Source organism: Peromyscus leucopus, chromosome 16_21 (genome assembly GCF_004664715.2).
Source record: "Peromyscus leucopus breed LL Stock chromosome 16_21, UCI_PerLeu_2.1, whole genome shotgun sequence".
Classification (NCBI taxonomy): Eukaryota; Metazoa; Chordata; class Mammalia; order Rodentia; family Cricetidae; genus Peromyscus; species Peromyscus leucopus.
This window is the reverse complement of record NC_051084.1, coordinates 45,173,600-45,185,969: the sequence shown is the minus strand read 5'-3', so window position 1 is coordinate 45,185,969 and position 12,370 is coordinate 45,173,600. Positions and strand designations below refer to the sequence as shown.

General features: G+C 46.6%; 1 protein-coding gene across 4 annotated transcripts in view; it reads right to left on the bottom strand.

Annotated features, from left to right (window-relative positions):
• Window positions 1-12,370, bottom strand: part of Nck2 (NCK adaptor protein 2) — a 133,504-nt gene that overhangs the window by 27,787 nt on the left and 93,347 nt on the right. For all 4 annotated transcript variants that reach the window (XM_037199915.1, XM_037199914.1, XM_028865816.2 and 1 more), the window contains one exon: window positions 9,368-9,609. In XM_037199915.1, the coding sequence (XP_037055810.1) occupies window positions 9,368-9,593 (226 nt within the window). In that variant the 5' untranslated portion in view covers window positions 9,594-9,609. The remainder of the gene's footprint in view (window positions 1-9,367; window positions 9,610-12,370) is intronic.

Below are 12,370 nucleotides of genomic sequence, written 5' to 3'. Positions count from 1 at the left end.
CTACTTGCAAATTTTACAAGTCAGCCAGTCAACAGCTATGTTTCCTAAGGAAATAAAAAAAAGACGAAAATCGAGCAAATTTCCTACAACTAGCTATTACCCAACGCCGTACTGCCTCGAAGGGACACAGGTGGTGCAGCTCAGAACTATCTAAGACCTGTCCTGCAGAGCGGCTTCCTTCCACAGCTGCGGAAACGAACATCAACCCGGGGGCACATTTGCAGACCCTGTGAATTCAGGAACAGAGCCGAGAAGCAACAGCAGCCCGGCGGGGCAAACCTCTAGGCCAGTGGTTCTCAACCTTCCCACTGCCGCGACCCTTTAACACAGTTCCTCGCATCATGGTGACCCCCCGCCCCCCCACCATAAAATTATTTCCGCTGCTACTTCATAACTGTAACTTTGCTTCGGTTATGAATTGTAATGAAAATAACTGATATGGAGCAGCAGGACAGCTGATATGTGACCCCTGGGAAGGGGTCTTTAACCCCAAAGTGGTCACGAGCCACAGGACGAGAACCACTGCTCTAGGCAAAAGGTCACACATGTGAGCACCTTGGCTGACCCCATAGGAAAGTACTCAGCACCACCTGTACTGGCTGAGCCCGTTAAGTAGACCCTGGCTCTCTGCAGGGTCTCAAGCAGAGGAGCCTTTGGGTGCCCACCTACCCTCTCTATACTACCAAGAGCGAGCACAAGACCAGGGCCATAGGAAAGCGGGTACCAGCAGGAGCTCAGATAAGTATGGGAGCGGGGGTGGTGGTGGCGCTCAGCAGTCAGTCCAGCTGCATGGTGCCAGTTAGCGATGCCCCAAGGAGCCTCAGCCACGGAGGGAAACATGCAGTCGAGAAAAGGAACATTTCAGACATATGGATAGGATCGAACAACAAATGCAGGCCATATGGGGGAAACGCAGTCAGAAACACGGTAAGACGCTTTTACTCATTCCCAGGCATTTTTAGTCCATGTCGCTCTGTTCCACAGCTTGAATAAACTCTTTAGCTTGGGGGTCGGGGGGGAGGGGTGTCTTTAGAAAGCTGCCACATGGTGATACTGTAAGAAGCAATCAATATGTCAGTTATCTCGAAACACAGACAGCCCTCAGGATGCCCAGGGCAGCATCCCCGGGTCTGCCATGGTCACCAAAACTTATGTCTCCTTCCATCCCTTATATAATATGGCAGAGTATTTGCATAGAACAGAACCTACGCAACCCTCCCATGTACTGTTAGTCAAGTATCGCCCAATAGAACGTAAGCACTATGTAGATGATGTACTGTATTGTATGGAATAAAGACAAGAACAGAGCTCTGTACGTACTCATATAAGCACAGTAACATCCCTGATTATTTTCAATCTGCTCCTAGTTGGTGGAAGAACCTTTCATGTGGAACCTACAGACAGACGCAGGGGCTCACAGAACTGAACCTGACTCTGTCCTCCATGAAGACACAAGGGGCTACTACTGCCCAGTGGGCAGAGCAGCATGGGTTTCATGGACTCATGGTCAGCTCCATACCTGCTTCTCCAAGTTTTCTGAGGCACACACTCCTCCCACATCTCACGGTCCCACCTCGCTTTTTGTCCTATTAGTAATTTTTTTTTTCCTTCAAAACAATCTCCCTTATTTTCTAATTATCCTCCCACTAATCTGCTGGAAGTTGTTTTACATTTTGGGTTCTAAACACTTGGAAACTTGTGACATACAAAAACAAATCTGAGTGTCTGGCAGCACAGCTACAGAAGTTTCCATCGTATTCCAGCAGTAATACATGTGACAGCCTGTTTCTATTGTGAACAATCTGGTGAGACAGAGTTGTAATGGATTCTAAATTACAATGCATTATGTTTAATTCATGCCTGCACCATGGTAGATACGACATCACAGAGAGGATGAAGTCATGACAGAACAGACCTCGGGAGAGGCTGGACATCTAAGACAGAATTGAGATCCGGCCTTTCGCATGTTATAATACAAATTTTCCAAGGGCGTGTTGGGCTTTGTCCTGTTCTTTAATGAAGCCGCTCCATGGAGTGACTTGGCTAGGAAGCATGTTGCAGGCAGGGCAGGGTGGCTAGCAGCATTGTTCTCATTCCTGAAGAACAGGCAGGACAGAAAAGCCCACGACTTCGACAACAAATCCACTGCAAAAATCAACACCTCCCTTAACGGGATTTAAAAAAAAAAAAAGGACAAAAACTCTAAGCATTCCCCCAAACTGAGAAGTGTAGGGACTGTCCGAAAACTGTTGTTCCCTGGCCAGTGTCAGGCACCCTGCAGAAAGAGTCCATATGCTTTGCACTAACTCCACTGAGAACAGCCACAAGTGATCAAGCAATCTAACTATAATGCATACAAACACCAAGAGATTGGATACAAATGCTAACTGGTTCTTTCAGAGCCCAAAGACCCCAGAGGATGTGCTTTCTTCTACATTTTTCTACATATTCCAGTTTTCTTAAAGGTATGCCGTTTTAAAGACTGAAGACAACTACTTGATAGTTTTATGAAATATAGCCATTTCAGAGATTATATTTTTTACATTTTTAATTAATATATAATCAATCACATCACTTGTCTCTTTCCTCTTCCTTGCTCAAACCCTCCCCTGCTCTCACCATTTCAAATTGATAGCCTCTTTTTCTTTGATTATTGTTGTTACATATATATTACATAGAAATGGACAAATACATAAATACAACCTGCTGAGTTCGTTTTCGTTGTTTGTGTGTATATCGATTGAGGGCTAACTGCTCTGTACTGGAGAGACCATTACAGAAAATGACAAACAGACACAATGATGCATGGATCCTCACCCCAACTGATTCAGCAGCAGCACAGCTCCTGCTCAGGGACCGCCACAGAAAAGGAGGGGGGGGGGAGATTGGAAGAGCCAGAATCCCAGGAGGTCTGCTGTGAGACTTCCTCTCTTAGAAATAGCTGCATAAACAAGACCTGAACAATGGCTCAGAAACAGTCTGGGTAGTTGGAGCAAGTGGCAGGCATTCCTTACTCTCATCCTAGAGATACACAGAAAACAGGTCAACCACAGGGCATTGTTCTGATGAGGATCGGAACCGGCAGAATGCATGGGCACCTGTGGATTTCTTGTGTCTTACATTCGATCGCAGTGTATACTCACGATACTGTCTGGTCTCCGAAAGGCTACTTCCACACTGAAGTCACTACAGTACTGCAAACGATCCTACAGAGCTGGGGCTCATGTCATAGCATCCCTGACCATGAGATGCCTTGAGGCCCAGGGTGGTCTCTCTAAAGAACTCCCTAAGCACACCTGTATGTTTTTAATGCACAGCAAGGTGACAGGAGCCCTGTTTCCATGAGCCATTTGAGACTAAGCTGCTGAGACCACTCCAGTACTACACACAAACACACCCACCAAACTGGGAAATCTACATCTGTTCTTCTATTCTTCTTCGTCTTCATCATCATCATCTACTCTGGGTGCTAATCAGGACCTAGTTGTTTCTTCTTCTTCTCCTTCTCCTCCTTCTTCTCCTCCAGTACTACACACAAACACACCCACCAAACTGGGAAATCTACATCTGTTCTTCTATTCTTCTTCGTCTTCATCATCATCATCTACTCTGGGTGCTAATCAGGACCTAGTTGTTTCTTCTTCTTCTCCTTCTCCTCCTTCTCCTTCTTCTCCTCCTCCTCCATCATCATCATCATCATCATCATCATCATCATCATCATCATCATCTCTGGGTGTTATCAGGACCTAGTTTTTCATGTCCAAAATGAGGAAAGCATTGTTTCTAAACTATTCTCCAACATTCCACAAATGCTAACTTGAAGATAGTTTCCAATCTACTGCACAGGGAGGCCTGCCACTCAACCCAGATGGTCAACTCTATGTAGACAAACACGTCAGTCAGAGCTGAAGTGTACTCTGGATCTCCTATCTGGTGTTCTTAGGGAGGTCAGAGGGCCATTCTCAGGCCAGGACTGGTATCACCTGCTTCTATGTAACAAAAGATGTTTTTATATAAGTTCACATCCCAACTGACTATACACATCTTGCTTAATTTAACAACCTATATCTTTCTATGTAAAAAAAAAAAAAAAAACCTATTAGCATGCCCACTGGCTCAAGGGCCTCTTTCTATTGTTTAAAGCCCCCAAATCCTTTCTAGACAGAATTTGGCATCTTTACTGTTGATGGAAAAAATGTATGTGGGGTAGGCTGTTGTGGCAAGGACAGTGTGCCATGTGACTTGCAAGCTGCTCCGAGTTCATTTATCAGGTAGTTGTTGCAGGCGTCCAGTGTCCCTTGCGATCTGTGACACCTGGCTCCTGCCCACTACTACTTCCTACCAGTTCACTGACAAGACTGGGGGAAGACAAAACTTAGAATGGCTAAGGAAACTGTAAAGGTCCTTTGTGGAAAACAGGTATGCTTTAAGAGAACCAAAATCTGATGGCACCAATGGGAAAGAGACGGCTTGACCCTGTGATCTAGTGCACGGTTCTTACAGGGGACCACTGCATCCCTGTCACAGAGAGGTACCAGAATTAGGACTACTAGTTTACTTTCCGCCAAATACATGAAGTCCGTATAGGGTACCCTGGAAGACTGCATGTGGTCCTCATGTCACCTGTAAGTCCCAGCACTTAGAAGGCTGAATAAGGAGGGCTGCTGGGAATTTAGGTCATTTGGGCTACATGGTAAGATCAAGACCAGACCAGCCTCCAAGGCAAGTCCTCTCTGACAGTGGTGTTTAATATTCTTGATACTCCCTAAGTATTCACTGTAAAATACTTTTTCTAAGCACACAGCTCTTGTCCTTGTCTGCCAGAGGGCTCCAATATCAGGCTGGATCCCCTGGCAGTACAGCAAAGGAATCCTAGAACCTGAGGGGTCCCAGGCAGGAACTTGGTGAAAGCAAAGAAAACATGTGCCACCCTGTGAGGCAAGCATCCGGATTATCACCTCGCCCAGTGCACCAGCACGGGGACAATCTTGCCTCTCTCTCTTGTCAGCCTATCTTCCCATCCTCCATGTGCCCTGCTTTAAGGCCTCCCAGTCTCCTCTTTGGGTCTGGATCAGGTTACGTCTGTCTCTTGATCTTCCCCTTTCTTCACCCCCATTTTCTTCCCGTCCTTGCAGAGGCCATCCAAATGCTGCGAATTCTTCCGCTGTTCATCATCACCTAGGCAAGGCTCAACTCCCTCGCGGCTGTGGTGGGTTCTGGCTAGAATCAGAACAGTAACAAAAACTGCACTTGGGGCCCTTGCAGAGAAATCTGTGAAAATCATCTCCCAGGGACAAGTGTCTCCACCCCAAAAGGCTTAGCATGGCACTTTACAAGATCTAGCCCATAGTCATGCAAGGCAAACTGCAATGTCAAGGCCGGAAGTAGCTGGGGCTGGCTCACGGCTGAGCTCACAGTTACGCCAGGACACTGCCCGCAGAAACAGCACTTGACAACCAATCACTCCTTGTTCTGCACGGGAACATTTTCTTGATTGTTCGTGAGCAGGAGTTGAACATGAAAGGAGACCCATCGGATAAATGCTTTGCCCTCATCAAAGAAAATACGAGATGAGCTTGTTTTACTCAATTACAGATCATTGAAAGGAAAGAATGTCAATACTTTCGAAGAGATGTTTTTTGTCAAATATACTGTTGCCTTCAAGTGGTTGGAAGAATACACTGTGTGAGACAAGACCTAAGTCTCCAAGGCGCACAGACAGCCACACAGAGCCACTGTCTCCTCCCCTCACAGACAGAAGCTCTAGTTCATCACACTGTGGCTCTGTGGGTGACTCCTGTGCAATGTGCTCCAGACTAGGCATCGAGCGTGGAAGTCCTACCATGGATGACAGCACGCAGTCCAAGAAGCTAAGGGATGGGGCACAGGTCAATACTGTTCTGATAACCTCCACACCGCAGGGATGCTTCCCATTCTGCACATACAGTCTGTAAACTCATGTTTTTAACTCCGAGGACACATCAGAGTCCCTAACTAAACAGGAAGCCACGAACACTCAAGTCTCCGAGGTCTGTATTACAAGAGACACCCGGGAGACCAGAGGAACCAAGGAAAGCACTTGCACTTTTCTCCGGCCTACAAACTGGTGGAAGTCAGGCTGTGGAGAAAGAAATCATTGCACCCGGAGATCGTGTGCTTCAACAGGAAGCGTGTGCTCTGATAACAAGGTTCCTCTTTGTCCACAGCAAAGGCGATCATGACAGATACATGAACACACAAACATCAGCAGCAGCAACAAAATTACTAAAAATGGGAGCCAAGCCAGTGAGGGGACTCAAAGGAAAGGGCACCTGACATCAAATCAGAAGACCTGAGGAATTCGATCCTTGGGACTTACAGGGTAAAAACAAGGAACAAACTGCTGTGGGTTATCTTCTGACTCCCCCCCACCCCCGCCCCCACATACATGTTGTGGCACATGTGTCCTCATTTTCTGTGTGCATGCACATATAAAAGGCAGAAAAAAAATGTAATGGGGGCCACTTCTCCCGAGTCCCAAAGGCCCCTTGGCTATGAAAATGAACTCCTGTTAATAAGTATAGCTATCTAAAATACCGTTTTATCTGTATTTTTTGCAATCTTTCATGCTTAATGCAAACGTTTCCAAAGAACTATGGGCTGAATTGGGACGGAAGCTCACAGAAGAAACATCGCTCTCACTGAAGAGATTTGCTCTGCTTGGCAAAGCCCTGGAGGGCAGAGTCAGAGCCAAGGGGAGGAAGTTGGAGAAATGTAAAATTTTTGATTCTATTTAAGGAAGCACTTTCTAACAATCTGTGTTCTCCAAAAATGGAACTGGCCTTCTGTAGCAGCCTATGCATTCCAGCAGGGCTTGGGTGGCAATCTGTCAGGGACAGGGGAACAGGCCCAGCACCAGGGTGGGTGGGGATGTGCTGGTTTGGTCTGGGACTGAGGAGCACCGGATGAGATGAACTGATCACACTCAGGGAAATCTGAACACCCTGGGGGAAGGTGAGGCCTGGAGCTCCACCCTGAGGCCTTGGCTTTCCTCCTAAGAAAGCCGGGAGGCAGCTGTCTGAGGGGCTCTCCATGACCACAGGGGGCTGACTTTTTCCACTTCCAAGTTATGTGTATTTTGTGGTTTACAGAATTCTGAAGATTTTTTTTTTTAAAGGCAAAATATGTCAACAATGCTTCACATTACTACAGAGGGTGTGTTAGGAGAGCCGGCTGGGAAGTCAGTCAAAAACTGTCAGAACACCACTAAAGCGCTGACCCATTCACCAACACTGCTCTCTTTACCGTTCTTTTGGTTGTTATTTTCGAGACAGGGTTTCTCTGTGTAGTTTTGGTGCCTGTCCTGGATCTGGCACTGTAGACCAGGCTGGCCTCCAACTCACAGAGATCCGCCTGGCTCTGCCTCCCTAGTGCTGGGACTAAAAGGCGTGCACCACCACTGCCCGGCCTCTTTATCATTTTTAACTAAAAGGCTAAAGAATAGGGCAGGGGCATTTCTTTGCAGTAACATTCTCAAGCAAAGAAAAAGAATACACAGGGGAAAGAATTCGGTGGAAAAAGCCCTAGAATGCTAATAACAAATGGAATTTTTCCAGCATTAGTAGAGTCTACACTGGCCACAGACATCCTGAGAAAAACCCATGCGCAGCACAAAACGCCTCCTAAGGACTGAAGGCTTCACCCACTGAGCAGTTGGCATGGACCTTTATGGATTGTACAAGGACGAAGACAGGATGGGCACCTCACCCCAAACACCCACCACATCCGGTGTGATTTCGTTTTCAGTTGTCCCATGTCACCCTCACCTCTGCCCACGCCAGTGAAACTGATCCTCTCCTAGCAACAAAGAAAAACCTACACCCACTTGGCCTCGGCGATGACACCGGCCCACTTCCACCGCAAACCTGAAGAAGGGACAAGCTGGCACTGCTGGCTACAGACAACTTCATACTCACCTGAGGAGGCCACCACGGTAAACTGACAGCTCATCTCGGTTGTCCTTCCACAGAACCTTCCTGATTATATTCCAGGGTAATCTGGAGCAGTCATCATGGTTAGTGGGCACCGTGTGCACACTCGGGTATGGCTGGCCACCCCTGTGGTAGTGATCTCCTGTCGAACCACTGGTTAACGTGGTTTGAATGCATCTCCTTACCTGGGCCCTTGTGTTGGATTTAATCCCTACTGAGGGTAGTAAGAAGGAAGAGACTGGTCCCTAGCACAGTGCTGAGAGGTGGGGCCTTTGGGTGGTGAAGGGGACCGGAGAGAAGGTGCATACATGAATACTGGAGGCTTTGCAGAGGGAACAACATCAACACACACACATACAGTTCTCTACCTCCCCCAGTCTCTTGCCACTACCTTTATGGATCTTACCTCTACCACATTGAAACTTTGCCAAAAAGGCAATACACATACAAGCCACTTGACCTCATGTAAGCCAAATTAAGCCTTCTTCTTTATAAAGTAACCCACCGCCAAGGAGTTTGTTACAGTGGTAGGAAGTGAGCTGATACACCAGGGGAAGAAAAGAGGCAGGAAGGACCAGAGGATGTCATAACTGAACAGGGCTTGTGGAAGAGTCCATTTGGGAGGCTTCCGATGTCACATTGCTCAGCACCAAAACTACACATCAACTAACTGCCTGAAACTGTGGTATAAAATATCCTGTCGCCTACGACAGGAACAAACAAAAACAACAGATCCAAACGTACCTGCCTTCGCCTTCAGTGTGTACAAAGGCCAATGCGTGTGAGTTTGTAAGGGGAAAGGGTTGGCGCACTGACGGGTAAGGGCAAAGGCATGAAACTGGTCCTGAGTCTAAGTCAGGGTCTTCTAGAGTTTGGATGCAAGGAGACAGCTGTGTAGGGGTCCACAGTATACAGAAGTGTCAATTTACCTAAGACTCCAAACTCTCTAAATTATCCAGAAAATGATAAACAGAGCCTTTAACTTGATCTCTGTACAAAACCCAAGTAGGAGGCTGTCAATATTAACGCCCACCCCAACACACACACACACACACACACACACCCCAAACCGCTATACACACCACACACACCATGCACCATTCATACACATCACATCACACACACACTTACACATACCATACCACATCACACCCCTATACACCACATATATACACATACTACACACACCATGCTTATACACACCACACTCACACACACTATACACCACACTCACATACTGCACCACATCTCTCTCTCTCTCTCTCTCTCTCTCTCTCTCTCACACACACACACACACACACACACACACACACACACACACACCCCGCTGAAGCAGCAATGCTGTCCTCTGGCCTCAGCCATGGCCTAGCTATTCCAGGTGGGGCGTGGACACTCACCTAGTGTGTCCTTGAGATTCTTCACCAGGGAGCCCTTCTTCAGGCTGTTCTTGCGCTCCACGTAGTTGGACGGCACGTAGCCTGTCCTGTTGGCCGCGTTCCTCACCCGCCACCACGTCTTGGAGTCGTCCAGCAGCCACAGCCTCTCGTTCTTCCTGATGTCGAGCTCCTGGTCCTGCTGGGCCGTGTAGTCCCACTTGGCTATGACAATGACTTCTTCTGTCATCTTTCATGGAGTCCTTCTGCCAGAAGAACATTTAAAGATGCTCATTAGCTACCTGAACACCTTGTCCTCTGACAGATTTGAAAAATTAGGCAATGACAGCTCCTAGGACTACACCGCCACTGGTCTCCTCCAGGCCCTTGAAACACTCGTCCTTAAAATGACCTTCCAGCCAGCTCCAGTGTGGCCGAGAAACAACATCTTGTAACCAGAGCCTACAGACCCTCTCCATGCACTCAATGAGCTGCACATTTTACCAAAGCCAGACGAGAACTTAAAAAATGCTCAAAATATCGATCTTATAATTAAAATGCTCACTTGACGATACAACACCGACCCCTTATAGCTGATAGGTTTACACTCATGTTCTCAGCATATGCTGGGGATTTTGAAGATATTAGCAAAAGATATAACACGTCTAAACTACTTCCATAAACAACTCAAATTCAAATTACTGTATTACTAATGCAACGTGGTAGCCTGAGTCGGATGGTAAAATAGAGAGAAAATTGGTGGGAACATTGCTGAAATGTAAGCGAAGCCTGGGCCACAGCAATGTGCCCGTGTTAATTAGTTCTGACAACCCGGTATACTTCGTTAGCACTGGAGAAATTAGTTAAGAGGTTGTAAGAATGCTCTGCACCAATAACTCTACAACTTTCCTGTAAAACTGGTATCCACACAAAACCCGTACTTAGATAGTCAGGCCACTTCATGCATAATTGCCCAAACTGGGAAACCAGATAAACCTGTCTACCTGACGATGGAATACTTAAGTGATCAGGAACGAGTGATAGGAACTGCAGATGCCTCCTACAACTGAAAGCTGGCATTGAGGCCAGAAATGCTGGGCATGTGAATTTAGACATGGGGCTCCTCTGAGCCAACTTTATTGAGGACTCTGCAAACCCTGTTCTCTGTGGCTTCTGTGTCCATCTTTGTATGTTCCCAGTGTTAGCAAGATCCTCCACCCCACACCTGGTCAGGTTCTTCACCCCCCATGATGCTGCACGTGATGTCTGGTCACCTGGCCTCCTTCAGCAAGAAGCCGGTTAGGCCCACTCATCTGGATCACCCACATTTCCTCCTCCTCTCTAGCTGTGTACTCCCATTTATCCTCATATGGGAAGCTGAACTCTGTCTTCCGGACTCTAAAACTCCCCTGCAGGACCCCCTTGATGTCCCCTAACTAGTTATTCAATAGCAATTCCACTATATGACATTCTGGAAAAGCAAAAAAAAAAAAAAAATCTATGGAGACACAGGACTAGTGGATATTTGGGATACAGAGAGACAGGGAAGGCATATAATTGAGAATATATGTCAAGACATGTCTGTTGTACAGATCAAAATACACATTAAAGCTATGCCACAACACAGCTTATTAAAACAACTATCCCAAAACACAGCTTATTAAAACAACAGATACGGCACAAATCTGATGTCAATCTGGGAAGTAATAAATAGGGAAGAACACCACTCATACAGGCACAACCTATACTTCAGGAATGCCACTCTTCTGGGGTGGCAGATGTACACATGTTCTTATGGCAGAAAAATCAATATTCAATCCCTCTACTGATTGGAGATGCCTCCAAACTATAGAAGGAACAAGGAGAAGATGCTGGGCCCAAACCCCTCTGTCCTCCTGACAGAGTTCTCATCTTACACTATGAGTTCAGAGTTACAGAGGAAACACGTGCACCTGACTCATGGAGGCATGAATATGACACTTTGCACCGTATTCAGGCTCGGAAGAATAATACCTGTCTTCTCACTTATGAATTTCCACATTAGGAGATTAAAATCACCCGGGAAGAAGAAAATGCTTGTAAGCCATTCATTCAATGTACATAATGTCCAAGAGGGTGGAGTTTCCACAAAGTTCTTCTGAGAGGTGAAGACCTGCAATCAGAGGACCTCTGGTCCATACCTTGTAGCTCACACCTGATGTCTCTGTCAGACAAGACCAGTGAAAATCATCACAGTGGGCATCTCTTTCAAAGTCAAGGTCATGGACAATAGCAGAAATAGAAGTGAGGCTCAGAGGGGATTCCACTTAAATACCAGGTCTGCTACTGACCTATCTATTTCCAAACTGATTTAAAACAGGAACGGATCGTCGTTTAAATCAGTTGCTGCCCAGCCAACCAAAGCTCTCTACTGAATGGCCTTCTGCATCAACGTTAGCAAAGGTAGGAGCCGGCGACGTTCACCACGGTGCATGCTCAAAGCCTAAAGCTTTATAAAAACACAGCTTCCTGCTAAGCCACAGCACAGGATACTGAAAAAGCTGGAAACATGCCGCATTTGGTAAGGAATGTGGCAGGCACCCAGCACAGCGAGAAAAGTTGCATATCCTGCAGGTGGCAAAACCGGAAGCTCAGACGCCATCAAGAGCCCCAGGTGCTGGACATGGAGGTGCAAAACTTGGTGTTTGTCTAGCCGGGCTTCAGTCTTGTTTTGGTGGGATCTTACCTTGCTATGCCCCGATTTCTATGCCCTGCTCTGTGTTATCATATACTGAAAGTGTTCAACTTGTTCTGTTATTTTACAGGAGTTCATGGTTAAGCTTTGTCTTGGGTCTTTTAAAAGACTTTGGATCTTTGAACACTGTTGAAATAGGACTAAGAAGACTTTCAAAGTTGGAATGAAGGCAGTTTGCATTAAGAGATGGCCACAAGCCTACGGGGGCCAGGGGTAAAATGTTACAGTTTAAGTGCTGTGTTTGGGTGTCAAGTTGACAAGGAGTGTACTTGCGGTGGTTAGTTTAAATTGTC